The 14,608-nt window shown below is 38.2% G+C and overlaps 2 protein-coding genes across 8 annotated transcripts in view; one reads left to right on the top strand and one right to left on the bottom strand.

The window, feature by feature from the left end:
- Positions 1-701: 701 nt before the first annotated feature.
- The window catches only part of Lnk (SH2B adapter-like protein Lnk), a 42,656-nt gene continuing 28,749 nt past the window's right edge, over positions 702-14,608 (bottom strand). For 5 of the 7 annotated variants that reach the window (XM_073976701.1, XM_073976692.1, XM_073976715.1 and 2 more), the window contains 5 exons: positions 11,314-12,429; positions 11,140-11,247; positions 10,785-11,033; positions 9,567-10,724; positions 702-7,246 (listed from right to left, as the gene is read on the bottom strand). In XM_073976701.1, the coding sequence (XP_073832802.1) occupies positions 6,389-7,246; positions 9,567-10,724; positions 10,785-11,033; positions 11,140-11,247; positions 11,314-11,691 (2,751 nt within the window). In that variant the 5' untranslated portion in view covers positions 11,692-12,429 and the 3' untranslated portion in view covers positions 702-6,388. Of the gene's footprint in view, positions 7,247-9,566; positions 10,725-10,784; positions 11,034-11,139; positions 11,248-11,313; positions 12,430-12,552; positions 12,574-14,608 lie in introns of those variants that run through there. The other 2 variants (XM_073976724.1, XM_073976734.1) reach the window with 2 other exon arrangements.
- On the top strand, positions 12,852-13,405 carry LOC141389182 (SH2B adapter protein 2-like). Its single transcript, XM_073960351.1, has 2 exons — positions 12,852-12,874; positions 12,952-13,405. The coding sequence occupies exons 1-2, from the start codon at positions 12,852-12,854 to the stop codon at positions 13,403-13,405; spliced, it is 477 nt and encodes a 158-aa protein (XP_073816452.1).

Consider the following 14,608-nt stretch of genomic DNA (forward strand, 5'->3'; position numbering starts at 1 on the left):
GTAAATAAATTCTAAAGAAAACATTCGCTCTTAGACTCACAAAAGATCTTTCTAGACTTAACTTCGGTCGTTCTTATAGATTCCCTTTAGGTCCTCCTTAAAGGCTCCCTTTTGGCCTTCCCTAAAGGCTACCTTTTTGCCCTACCTAAAGACTACCTTTTGGTCGTCCCCAAACACTCCCCTTTAGCCGTTCTTAAAGTCTCCCTTTTTTTCCGTCCTTAAAGACTACCTTTAGCTTGTCTATAACGATTTCCTTCCGTCTATAAAAGTCTGCCTTTTGGTGGTCTTATAGGAACTTCCTTTATAGACTTCCAAGTCGTCTATAATTATTCGTTTTTATTCGTACATAAAAATTGTGATTCTACAAAACTTTTTGCCTTCCCTCCCTTTTGGTCGTACTTAAAAACTTGCTGCTCGTTTGAGAATATTGATTAGAATTCAATGTCATCATGAAGTTTGGCAACTAAGAAGCCACCTTATTAATTGCAGCAATCAATTGGAAAGTGTCACAAGTCACCAATGGCCATTGAACGTACATCCTCTCTCCACCAAAGAGAGAGCTTTAAAATGTTATGCGTTTGAGACTTCTAACCTTCGGTCGTTATTAAAGTCTTCCTTTTTTGCCGGCCTTAAAGACTACCTTTAGTATGTCTATGAAGATTTTCTTCCGTTTACCTTTTGGTGGTATAATAGGAACTTCCTTTTTATCTGATATTAAAACTCCTTTGTAATTTTTTTGAGTTTTTTTCTCCATAAACACTTTCTCCAGGTCGTCTATAATTATTCGTTTTAATTCGTATATAAAAACTGCGATTTTATAAAACTTCTTAACAGACAACACTAACTCTTTAACTGTTTATAACATTTTTTCACAGTGATTTGTAGGTAGAAATACTTTTTATGTCATACCAAAATAAGTGAGGTTATGAAAAAAGTCAATTTTGTAAATTAGAGACCTAATTCATAATTAACCTTTTGCATAAGTAATAAAAGCCTGTATGGTATCAAAGAAATAACTAAACCATTTAAAAAAGTGAGGTTATGGTAATGTTAAGTGAAAAAGTGAGGTTATGTAGATATTTGGCTTTGATCGTATATTAAATCAGAGATTTCTTTCAAAATGAACGCTTTCCATAAGCAATTAAATCGTGTATTTTATCAAAGCTAAACAATGTAAAAAAGTGAGGTTATGGACAGATACGCCTCAATAGGGCTTGCTATTTAAAAGAAATATTGTAAATAAATACACTTGTACATTGATGAAAAATCACAATTTGTTACCAATTTGTTACCATAAAGAAATTGTCAAGGGTTTTGCATAAAGTGAGGTTATAAGTCTTCTTTTGTTATAGTTTGGATTTACCGAAAAGATTTATAGCGTTCCGGTTAACTTAGAGTTGAAAGTGATGATTGTATTTCAAGGAGGAGCTTCTTGGCATTAACTTTCAATGTAAAAATAATATTTTTTCAGATAGTAAAAGAACACATATAATAATGGCCCTAAGCCTATCTCTCATTGAAACAACTGCATGTTTTGTCTCTAGGGAAGGCGTTTTTTCATGCTATGCCAAAAAAGTGAGGTTATGGTGAAGTTTTTTCTACCTTTAACATATCTTGTAATGTTTCCGTTAGTGACTTATGTTGCCCATAAAAAGTATTTGAACATCTAGAAATAGTAGAGGTCTCTAGGGAATGCGTTTTTTTCAAGCTATGCCAAAAAGTGAGGTTATGGTGAAGTTTTTTCTACCTTTAACATATCTTTTAATGTTTCCCTTAGTGACTTCTGTTGCCCATAAAAAGTATTTGAACATCTAGAAATAGTAGAGGTCACTAGGGAATGTGTTTTTCATGCTATGCCAAAAAAGTGAGGTTATGGTGAAGTTTTTTTTTTACCTTTAACATATCTTTTAATGTTTCCGTGACTTCTGTTGCACATAAAAAAGCATTTGAACATCTAGAAATAGTAGAGGTCTCTAGGGAATGCGTTTTTTCATGCTATGCCAAAAAAGTGAGGTTATGGTGAAGTTTTTTTTTCTACCTTTAACATATCTTTTAATGTTTCCGTGACTTCTGTTGCCTATAAAAAGCATTTGAACATCTAGAAATAGTAGAGGTCACTAGGGAATGTGTTTTTCATGCTATGCAAAAAAAGAGGTTATGGTGAAGTTTTTTCTACCTTTAGCATATCTTTAAATGTTTCCGTTAGTGACTTCTGTTGCCCATAAAAAGTATTTGAACGTCTAGAAATAGTAGAGGTCTCTAGGGAATACGTTTTTTTATGCTATGCCAAAAATGTGAGGTTATGGTGCAATTTTTTTCTACCTTTAACATATCTTTTAACGTTTCCGTGACTTCTGTTATCCATAAAAAGTATTTGAACATCTAGAAATAGTAGAGATCTCTAGGGAATACATTTTTCATGCTATGCCACAAAAGTGAGGTTATGGAGAAGTTTGTCTACATATGTATAACATATCTTTTAATGTTTCCGTTAATGACTTCTGTTGCCCATAAAAAGTATTTGAACATCTAGAAATAGTACAGGTCTCTAGGGAATACGTTTTTTCGTGCTATGCCAAAAAAGTGAGGTTATGGTGAAGTTTTTTTTTTTTACCTTTAACATATCTTTTAATGTTTCCTTTAGTGACTTCTGTTGCCCATAAAAAGTATTTGAACATCTAGAAATAGTAGAGGTCTCCAGGGAATGCGTTTTTTCGTGCTATGTCAAAAAAGTGAGGTTATGGTGAAGTTTTTTCTACCTTTCACATATCTTTTAATGTTACCGTTAGTGACTTCTGTTGCCCATAAAAAGTATTTGAACATCTAGAAATAATAGAGGTCTCTAGGGAATGCGTTTCTTCATGCTATGCCAAAAAAGTGAGGTTTTGGAGAAGTTTTTCTACATTTAAAATATGTATCCCAAAATCTCTTCTTACTTTTGGTGTAATACAAATTCCTTTTCAGTAATTTGCGGAAATGTCATCCTCCCGGCCGCACATAAAGACTTGACCCAGGAACAAGTGCCTTTTTATAGACTTATTTGGCTTTTATTCTGATGCTTTATAAGTACTCCTTTCTTCTCGCCAGAAAAAATACTTCTGTTTGTCTATAAAGCAGATATGCTCAAAGTATTTCGTGCATTTGTTGTGGTAAGCGATCATTCTTATTGTTAAACCACGGCAGATGAACATAAAGAGAGAATATGTGTGGTACATTTTCGTTCCAGGACGAGCATCGCTGCTACAAAATAATGATGAACACGAAGAGAGCATTCAATCCCACGGCAGCGGGTTCTTTCGTACCGGATTGACCCGAAAACATAGTGTTTCGGCCAGCGGCTGCCAACCCAGCATCAAACCTATGCTTCTACCTAGGTTTCTATGCTGCTACAACAACAACAACGAAGAGAGCATTTGTATGGTGAATCGTAGGAAAACGTAAAGGTGAGTGCTGCTCATCTATGCTATCGTCTTTTCTTTGTTTGTCTATTGTGATCCGTTAGGTTAGTCATTTAAGCTTCCCACGCTGTCCAAAAATGCTTCTACCGTATCGAGTCGATAAAGACTCACTTTTCTCAACTGAAAAACTTCCTTCTATTCGGATTTTTTTTGGTCTCTTCATTGTGAGCGTATCCTTTGATATCTTTAAAGGCTTTCTAATATCTTTAAATGCTTGCTAATCTTGCTCATCTATGCTATCGTCTTCTCTTTGGTTTTCTATTATGACCCGTTAGGTTAGTCTTTTAAGCTTCCCACATCTAGTTGTCCAAAAATACTTCTACCGAATCGAGTCGATAAAGACTCACTTTTCTCATCTAAAAAACTTCCTTCTATTCGCATTTTTTGGTCTCTTCATTGTGATCGCATCATTCTTTGATATCTTTAAAGGCTTCCTTTAGAACCCACAATGACTGACATTGGCCGTCCATTAGACTTCTTTTGATAAAACAACTTCCTTCTGGTCGCCATAATCTGTTTTTTATAACCTCTTTTCTTTCGCAGTCTACCGAGTTTCGCCCTTTTGTTCCTCTATAAAGTGTATTTTTTTTCGGGCCTATAAAGACTCATTGCAGGCAAAGACTAGCTTTTATTCCCTTTTTACAAAAATTCTATTTGATAGTTTTGACCAATTAGAAAACTTCGTAACCTCACAAATTTCAAAGTTTAACATAGATAACCTCACTTTATTAGAGATTGGATTCTATTCGTATCTAGAAGAATGTAATCCGGTTGTTACTAAACATTATTGTCTGTATAAATTTCCTTTGAAACTTTGAATTCCCTCATGGAGCAAGTTGAATGTAATGGTTGGATTTGAAACTTTTTCAACAAAAAGTTTTCAAAAATTAAATTTTTGTCGAAAAAACCATATGAGTTAACGCACATAACCTCACTTCTTTTTAAGTCCAGCTTCTCTTTGTCTCTAAAAGATTTATACCACCTCTTAACTTCATAAATTCAAAAGTTCACCATACATAACCTCACTTTTTTGTAAAGACTGGCTTCAATTTGTTTCTAGTAGAATGCTATTTTGTGTCATATTTATCCATATAAATTCCCTTTTGATATATTGAACACACTCATACATAGCCTCATAAATTCAAAAGTTTAACATACATAACCTCACTTTTTTATAAAGACTCTTTTCGGATTGCTTGTCTATAAATACTCCCTTAAGAGGTCGTCTATAAAAACTCCTTTCGGATAGTCCACGAAGACTTGCTAGAGGCCGTTTATAAAGACTGTCCTCGGGTCGTCTTGACGCCTTCTCATAACCTCACAAATTCAAAAGTTTAACCAACATAACCTCACTTTTTAATAAGGCTCACTTCTATTTTCCTCTGGTCGTTTCTAAGCAGTATTATTCAAAAAAAAAAAAAAAAAAAAATCCCATTGGCGCTTTAAAAACTCCTCATCACCTCACAAATGCAACAGTTTAACATACATAACCTCACTTTTTTGTAAAGACTGGCTTCAATTTGTTTCTAGTAGAATGCTATTTTGTGTCATATTTATCCATATAAAATCCCTTTTGATATATTGAACACACTCATACATAGCCTCATAAATTCAAAAGTTTAACATACATAACCTCACTTTTTTATAAAGACTCTTTTCGGATTGCTCGTCCATAAATACTCCCTTAAGAGGTCGTCTATAAAAACTCCTTTCGGATAGTCCACAAAGACTTGCTAGAGGCCGTTTATAAAGACTGTCCTCGGGTCGTCTTGACGCCTTCTTGAAACTTCTCATAACCTCACAAATTCAAAAGTTTAACCAACATAACCTCACTTCTGAATAAGGCTCACTTCTATTTTCCTCTGGTCGTTTCTAAGCAGTATTATTCCTAAAAATTCCCGTTGGCGCCTTAAAAACACCTCTTAATCCCTCAAATTCAAAAGTTCGACATACATAACCTCACTTTTTTGTAAAGACTGACTTCAATTCGTTTCTAGTAGAATGCTATTTTGTGTCATAATAATCCATATAAATTCCCTTTTGATACATTGAACGCACTCATACATAACCTCACAAATTCATAAGTTTAACATACATAACCTCAATTATAAATACTCCCTTAAGAGGTCATCTATAAAAACTTCTTTCGGATAGTCCACGAATAATTGCTAGTTGCCGTTTATAAAGACTGTCTTGACGCCTTCTTGAAACTTCTCATAACCTCACAAATTCAAAAGTTTAACCAACATAACCTCACTTTTTAATAAGTCTCACTTCTATTTTTCGTTTGTAAGCAGTATTATTTCTAAAAATTCCCGTTGGCGCCTTAAAAACTCCTCATAACCTGATAAATGCAACAGTTTAACATACATAACCTCACTCTGTTGTAAAAACGATCTTTTGTTCGTAACCATGGTGGAATAAGAAGGTGTTACATCAAATCATGTCAAACGTCAAATTTGTTCACAATAATGCATTACTGTGAATTGTTTGTTTACATTTTGTATGTGATTTTATTCACAATAACGCATTTTGACAACTGGGATGAAGATCAGCTGTTTTTGACCCTATTATTCCATCATGTTCGTAACTAAAAGAATGCCATCTGGTCTTTTTTAAGCACAATTATCTTTATATATTTCCTTTGGATCGTTAAAAACTCCTCATAACCTCAAATATTCTCCTTCGATCTTTACTTTAGAAATACTTTTGAAAGTAAAACTCTTCCCATATCAAATATTTCAAAAAGTCTCCATTAAATTTTGTCTGTAAAAAATCGAGGATTTTCTAAAAAATCCCCGATTATGTTTCAAAGCCAAAAGCCTCCATCTACACAATAATTTGACAGCAAAAAAAGTATAACACATGTTCGACCTCTTACAACATAGCTCACCACTAGGGAATAGGGAAGCCTCAACCAATAACACAGTTTAAACAAAACTGTATTGATTATCAACAGCTCGTGGCGTTGTACTTTGTGATGCGTTATTGCCCGAATCCAAATTATATGTGCTGTTGAGATGTTGTTGATACTGACGCTGTTGTGTTAGATGCATAATACCACCACCACCACCGCTGCCCATACTTCCACCACTGCCTGAAGAACCAGTACCAATGCCGCCACCACCACTGCCACCTCCGCCGCCGATACCACCTCCACCACCAATGGTAGCTTGTGATTGCAGCGAAACACTTGATGCTCTTAGATATTGACTTAGATCAGCTGCTGCAGCCATTGCTGCATTTGACATTCCCATTTGGGTGGGTGATGCTGAGTCACGAATATTTTCGGGTGGTAAAGTGACAATGGCTCCGGCTCCCATCATAGATGCATTATTACTGTGTTCAAATTGTTGCAAAGCATCTGCAGAGTCAATGTAATGATTGGTTGGATGATGTTGTTGTGTTGCTGCTGCTGGACTGGGTGAGTTAGTGGCGGCGGCGGAAACTGGAATGGTATTTGCTAGGGCTGTTGATGGTGAAGTGGAGGAAGTATTGGAAGTTACCGTTGTTGCAGCTACTGCGTTAGTATTGGATGAAGATGTTATTATTGTCGTTGTAGTTGTTGTTGCTGCTGCTGCTACAGATGATATTGTAGATGCTGCCATTGGTTGTTGTTGATGTTGCGTTTGCAAATGCTGCTGCGACTGCAGCAGTTGTTGCTGCTGCTGCTGAGGATGATTGTGATGTTGATGACGCGTGGCCACACCGGCTGCCAATAATAATGCCAAATCCATTTCATTCGTTTTTAAGCGTACACTACAATTCATGGATATAACATCCTGCGACTATAAAAACAAAATAGAAAAACAACAATATCAATTATTTGTTAGTGTTTTTGTTTGTTTCTAAGAAACGAATTATTAAGAAAAAGTGTTAACTAACAACTACCAAGAAGAAAATTTAAAACTAATTGAGTTGTTTTTTGTGTTGTTCGAAAGTAAAGATAGTAAGATCTAGGGAATGTCTACACGTTCAACATGCTTCCTTAAAGTAAACTAGTCAAAACAAACTTAAGTAAAATGCAATTAAAGATGTGAAATTTTCGAAATTTTGCCAAAAAAATAAATTAAAAAAGGTGATTCCAAAAATATACTTTCTGATCTCTTTTTTGTAGTTTATTAATAAACTAACTTCTGCGATTCTACACTCCGAAGGGTCTTTCACAAATAAACCTTTTGCGCAACTAAAAAAGACTATCTTTCGCTTGCTTCTGGCCGACTATAAAGACTTCTTGTGGTCGCCTATAAATACTCCCTTCAGCGTTTCTATAAAAACTCAATTTGGCTCGTCTATAAAGGCTACCTTCTGGACGCCTCTATAGACTCCCTTCGGGCCGTCTATAAAGACTCCCATGGGCTCGTCTATAAAAACTACCTACCGCTCGTTTATAAAGGCTCTCTTCCGCTCGTCTATAGAGACTCCCTTTCGATCGTCTATAAAAACCTCCTTCGGTTCGCCTCTAAAGACTCCCCTCCCATGTTTATAAAGACTCCCTTTCGCTCGTCTGTAAAAAGTTCCTTCTAGTCGTCTAGTAAAGAATCCCTTCTGGTTGTCCCTAAAGACTCCTTTCCGGTCGTCTATAAAGAATGCCTTCTGGTTGTCCCTAAAGACTCCTTTCCGGTCGTCTATAAAGAATGCCTTCTGGTCGTTAATAAAGACTCCCTTCTACTCGTCTATAAAGACTCCCTTCTGCTCGTCTATAAAGCCTTTGTTTCGCTAGTTTATAAAGAAACTCCCTCCCTTCCCTTGCCTATAAAGGCTCCCAGGAACTCGTCTATAAATACTCGTTCCTTGTCGTCTATAAAGACTCCCTACCGCTCGTCTATAAAGGCTCCATCCCACTAATCTATAAAGAATCCCTAAAACTCGTCTATAAAGACTCCCTCCAACTCGTTTATAAAGACTCCCTTCCACTCGTCTATAAAGACTCCCTCCAATTCGTCTATAAAGGTTCGTTCCCACTCGTCTATAAAGACTCCCTTCCTCCATTATAAAACCTACGTGTTGATCGCATATGAAGTCTGGCATTTGGTTCCCTAGAAATTTTTCGATTATATCCTTCAAAAAGGTCTCCCTTTAGTTGCATCTACAGACCCTCTTTCGCTTGGCAACAATCTCTCCTGATCCCAATACGACAAGCTCAACTAAACTCAGTAAAAACTACTAAAGACTCCCTTTCGCTCGTCTTATAAAAACTCCCTTTAGGCCGCCTATCAAGACTAACTTCCGCTCGTCTGTACAAAGTTCATTCTTTTCGTCTAGTAAAAAGTTCCTTCTGGTTGTCCCTAAAGACTCCCTTCTGGTCGTTAATAAAGACTCCCTTCTGCTCGTCTATAAAAAACAGTCTTCCGCTCGTCTATAAAGTCTTTATTTCGCTAGTTTATAAAGAAACTCCCTCTCTTCCCTTGTCCATAAAGACTCCCTGGAACTCGTCTATAAATACTCGTTCCTTGTCGTCTATAAAGACTCTCTCCCTCTCGTCTATAAAGACTCCCTCCAACTCGTTTATAATGACTCCCCCAACTCGTCTATAAAGACTCCCTCCAATTCGTCTATAAAGACTCCCTCCCACTCGTCTATAAAGACTCCCTCCCACTCGTCTATAAAGGCTCCATCACACTAGTCTATAAAGACTCCCTCCCACTCGTCTATAAAGACTCCCTCCAACTCGTCTATAAAGACTCCCTCCCCCTCGTCTATAAAGACTCCCTTCCACCATTAGTCCATTATTAAAACTCCGCGTTGATCGCCTATGAAGTCCAGCTTTTGGTTCCCTAGAAAATGTTTCGTTTTATCCCTCAAAAAGATCTCACTTTAGTTATATCTAAATACCCTCTGCTGCTTGGAAACATTCTCTCCTGATCCCAAATACGACAAGCTAAACTAAACTCAATAAAAATTATAAAATATATCCAATCTATCCCCACAATGACCAACAAAAGCTTGGCTTTGCTCTGAGATAAACAAACCGTCCTCTAGTTGCAGAAAAAAGCTTCCATTGGCCACGAGGAGATAAATCTTCAAAAAGAAAATAATAAAAAATAAAAATGAAAATAAAAAATCATCACTGACACTGAATTGACTCCAAAATTTAGGCTATCTCACATGTCTCGGTGATGGATCTTGCTGTTGTGTTTGTTGTGCTGATTGTTGCTGCTGCTGCTGTTGCGTCGACTGTGACGATGATGGAGGCAATGGACTGGAAACTGTGGCATTTATGTTTTCTACCATTGGTGGGCCCGCAGAAGCCAAGCCACCATTAATATCTGTTATTGGTGCTGCTGTTGCGGCAGCATGCATATTATAAGGAACTCCTTGATTGTGTATGTACTCGGTTAGGGTAACATCCGATGTACCACCCGATTCCAAGGGTATGGGATGATGACGGAAATGTTCCAACATTTCCTGTATTGTGGGGAACCATAAATGTTGTACACGACACTGGCCCTTATCGGATAGGGTCATGCGTAAATGTTTGGCACGTCCATTAAAATTGAAGGTGAGGACAAATTCTCCTTTGCGTGTTTCACTTTGCCGAACTAGGAAGAAACCATGACCTTGAGCTTCATTTTGTAGGACCATACGTGCTGCATCAGAACGTGGTAGGGTGCCATGGAACCATGGAAATTGTCGCATTTCATTGCTAATATCGGCAACATTGACATCGGCATCGGGATCCTGGAAACCTTCACAGGGCTCAATGTTGCTGGAGGAGGAAAGACGTTGTTCACCACGCCGATGTTGTATGTCGGACATGTTGTGGGCGGCAGGATTGCAGGCAATGTCATTGATGGAATCACCCACACCGCCTCCTCCTCCGCCACCTAGACCAGCTGTTGTTGCCGCCATGGAAGAGAGAGCATTTTCGGACAGTGAACTACTTGGTGCCACATTACCATTTGAGCCCATGGCATTTTGTTGATGATATTGGGGATTTTGCACGGCATTGAGGAGCCCTGGTGTGGCTACACCACCGCCACCACCTGGTGTCACACCAGATTGGGGATTGTTTATGATTGGGGAAGCTTGCATGGCTGCTGCCATTACCTCGGTATCTGTGGTTGGCTGTTGTGTGGGTGGTGTACGCATACACAAACGTATGGTATCCAACCAGTCACGCATTTCTTCGGCATTTTGGGCCTCAATAACATATTCCATATTGTTGTCGGCCTTTAGGACAAAGGTATTTTCACGATCCGGCATTTCCAAGGCCGTTGTTTCACGAGCCTCAGATATTAGGAAACAAAAGACACCACAACGGGGCTGGAAACCAGAACAATAAACAATTAAAATCTTTGTGGGACATGGATGTGAGGAACTTACCTTGGCCGCCTTGGGTGGCATATAAAATTCCAGCATAAAACCTCCCACAGCCTTGACCAAACGCAAACGACATTTCTCCCATTTCTGTGTACCCGTCGGCTGATCTAAACTTTCCGGTGTTAGATTATTGACGGTGCCCTCTTTTTTACATTCCACCAAAATTTTGGCAAATTTCTTATTGTGTTTCGTGGACTCCTCTTCATCGGAACTTTTGTGGAACAGTGACAAAGTCTGTAAGAATAGAAAATTCTAATGATAAAACGTTTTTAAATGACTGTTCCCCAACAGTTTTGGTGGTAAATTTTGAAGCAATAAGTTGGGTTTATACAACAACAAAAAGGCGATGATAGCAAACCTTGCCCTTGCGCAATCCCTTAAATGATAGCCTGCGAAAGAATGTTTTTGGAAAGATTTTTGGTTGTTCTTCGGTATATTCGGGTTCTTCTAGGACACCATTGCCGACCTGTAAGCAAAAGAGAAGTGGTTAAAATTCGCATACTTGCGGTAGGGTTAGATGGAGGTTTTATACCTTCAAATTACTTCTTCTCCTTAGAAATTCCTTTTCATAATGCTCCGCAAATGATTCCAAGAATTTTTGACCAAAATTCCGATAGGTCAGGTTGCGGGCCTCATCGGGTGATAGCCCACCATTTATAAAACAAATACAGGCTTTGGCAAAATCGGCAGCTGCAACTCGGGCATGACGTTCCGAAAACTCATCCCAGCTGATGCCACATGCATAGGGAATGCCGGGAGTAGATGAGGAACCACCGCCACTACCCAACATACTGCTCGATGGTACTAAATCGGAGTTACCTCCGCCACCCACAGCACCCCCGGCACTACCCGTACTCCCAGCACTACCACCCATATAGCCGGTGCTATAGGCAGTGCTATTGCCACCCATACTTGTTGTTGCTGTTATTGTGGCGGCTGTTGTTGGGCGTAATGGTTGTTCAGCTTCTGCAGCTCCGGCAAGGATATTTTCCTTCTGTGTTGTTTGAATTTTGGCAACTTTTTGTATTGGGTAATGGAACTTCAATAACAATAACACACCTCTTTACTGTGACGTTGGGATTTTCTTTTTTGTTTCTTGGAGGGTTCTTCTCTTGTGTTAAATGAAGAGTAAATGCCTTATAATTGTTTATTCTTCTCCTTCTTTTCTTATCAAACATCCAAATCTTTTATTTCAATTGTTTGTTTGTTTGCTTTTTTATATTTAGTTCGAGAAGAGGAAGAAGATGAAATCTTGACAAATGTTGCCCTCTTTCATGTGTTATTCTTGTCTATGATGGATGGATGGATTGTTGGGCCAGCCCGCCGTCTGTTGTTTTTCTTTGTTCTTTTTGTTTTTGTATTTGTTTTGGCTATTATTGGTGGTCGTGGTGGCGACAATGATACTCCCACACATAAAATTCCTTTTGAATATTGACACAATTCTTTAAGCTGCCAACTAGTGCAGAGACTAGCATCACCAGCATCCCCTTGTCGTCGTCGTTTGGATTAGTTGTTGTCTATTTCTTCTTGGTGTGCGTTCTTCTCCCCACCCAATCAAATAAACAAATATTTTATTGTCTTTTTCTTCTTCCGAGAAATCTTTGTGTGATGTGCGCGTTGTGTTTTTATTGTGATGTAGAAATATTCTCTGAAAATAGCAAAATAAAAGAAAGAAATTCTGATTAGAATAGGGGAAAAGAAGTAAAAAACCAAATAACAGCGACAAATGACGTGACATAAATTTCAATTGGTTACGCTAATTTTAATTTACACCGGTGGTCATGTGAAGATATGTAGCTGGCAAATTATGTTACCGCACCATCAAAATAAAAACAATACTCGATCCCAATTTGTATTAGAATAGTATTTTTTTTTTCTATTTCAATTCATTCATAATTTTATAAAATACCACAAGTACTCGTCGTTAAAACCGAGCAAACAGGGAGAATGAGAGGAATCATAATAAAATTTATTAAATAAATCAATTACTCTCTCCCCAAACACAAATTACGGTTATGCATGATTTATTAGCAATAGGGAAAAGGGTTGCCACATTTCAAATATACATAAATGTCAATGACTAACCAAGAAAGGCGGGCAAATCATAATTTGCAAATTTTTAATGTTTTTTTTTAAGAGACAATGTCCGACAATGACTTTCCTCCTCTAGCAACATTGAACCCTGTGCAGGTTTCCAGGATCCCGATGCCAATGTTGCCGACATTAGCAATGAAATGCGACAATTTCCATGGTTCCATGTCACCCTACCACGTTCTGATGCAGCATGTATGGTCCTACAAAATGAAGCTCAAGGTCATGGTTTCTTCCTAGTTCGGCAAAGTGAAACACGCAAAGGAGAATTTGTCCTCACCTTCAATTTTAATGGACGTGACAAACATTTACGCATGATCCTATCCGATAAGGGCCAGTGTCGTGTACAACATTTATGGTTCTCCACAATACAGGAAATGTTGGAACATTTCCGTCATCATCTCATACCCTTGGAATCGGTTGGTACTTTCGATGTTACCTTATACGAGTACGTACATAATCAAGGAGTTCCTTATACATGCGCAGCAGCACCACCAATAACAGATATTAAAGAAGAAAGGGTGCTTGTATAGGTCCTTTCTGAAAGAAAGGGTGCTTGTATAGGTCCTTTCTGCAAGAAAGGGTGTTTCTATAGACCCATTGTGAAAGAAAGGGTGCTTCTATAGACCCTTTCTGAAAGAAAGGATGCTTCTATAGAAACATTATGAAAGAAAGGGTGCTTCTATAGACCCATTGTGAAAGAAAGGGTGCTTCTATAGATCCTTTGTGAAAGAAAGGGCGCTTCTATAGACCTTTCTGAAAGAAATGGTAGTTTCTATAGACCCTTTTTAAAGAAATGGTAGTTTCGATAGACCCTTTTTAAAGAAAGAAGAAACCTTTCCTGAACGAAAGGGTGCTTCTGTAGACCTTTCCTGAACGAAAGGGTGCTTCTGTAGACCTTTCCTGAACGAAAGGGTGCTTCTGTAACCTTTCCTGAACGAAAGGGTGCTTCTGTAGACCTTTCCTGAACGAAAAGGTGCTTCTGTAGACCTTTCCTAAACGAAAGGGTGCTTCTGTCGACCATTCCTGAACGATAGGGTGCTTCTGTAGACATTTCATGAACGAAATGTTGCTTCTGTAGACCTTTCCTGAACGAAAGGGTGCTTCTGTAGACCATTCCTGAACGATAGGGTGCTTCTGTAGACATTTCCTGAACGAAAGGATACTTCTACAGACCCTTTTATAGACGAGCAGAAGGGAATCACCACATGTGATTTCGTCCAAATCTACTAAGGAAGATGAGAGTAATGTGGAGGACGGGTTGTATGGACTCAGGTGCACAACTAGCAGCAACGCCAGTTTCGGTTCTATAACGGTACATGTCTATAAAAAAAACCACCGAGGCGCGATGCCACGAAGACATTAGCAGGTATAAGGAGACTCCAACAATAGTCAATGTCTCTAAAGACAGAAGTGCCAAAGAAGTTCAGGCCAAACGCAGTCAACTCTTAGCTTTATAGAGAAGAACGACGGCGGAATTGCAAAGAGGCTCTGACATCCTTTATAATTTGATAAATTTGGTCTTTGGAGATACAAAACTTTGTAAAAATTGCTGTGCTGTGTGTATCAATCAGAATCAAACTCAGGTCCAGGAGAAAATTAAAAAAAAATGTACCCTCATCTTCTTCGACGCGAGCTTCAGTTGGGTAAGATCTTCCTCCCATAACCTGAAACCACTCAAACCAAAGCCTCTAATGTGAGTGCAATGACTAGCAAAATCTTAGAGAAGAGGAAGT

The sequence above is a fragment of the Musca autumnalis genome, unplaced genomic scaffold (assembly GCF_047663935.1).
Source record: "Musca autumnalis isolate F117 unplaced genomic scaffold, ASM4766393v1 scaffold_1, whole genome shotgun sequence".
Classification (NCBI taxonomy): Eukaryota; Metazoa; Arthropoda; class Insecta; order Diptera; family Muscidae; genus Musca; species Musca autumnalis.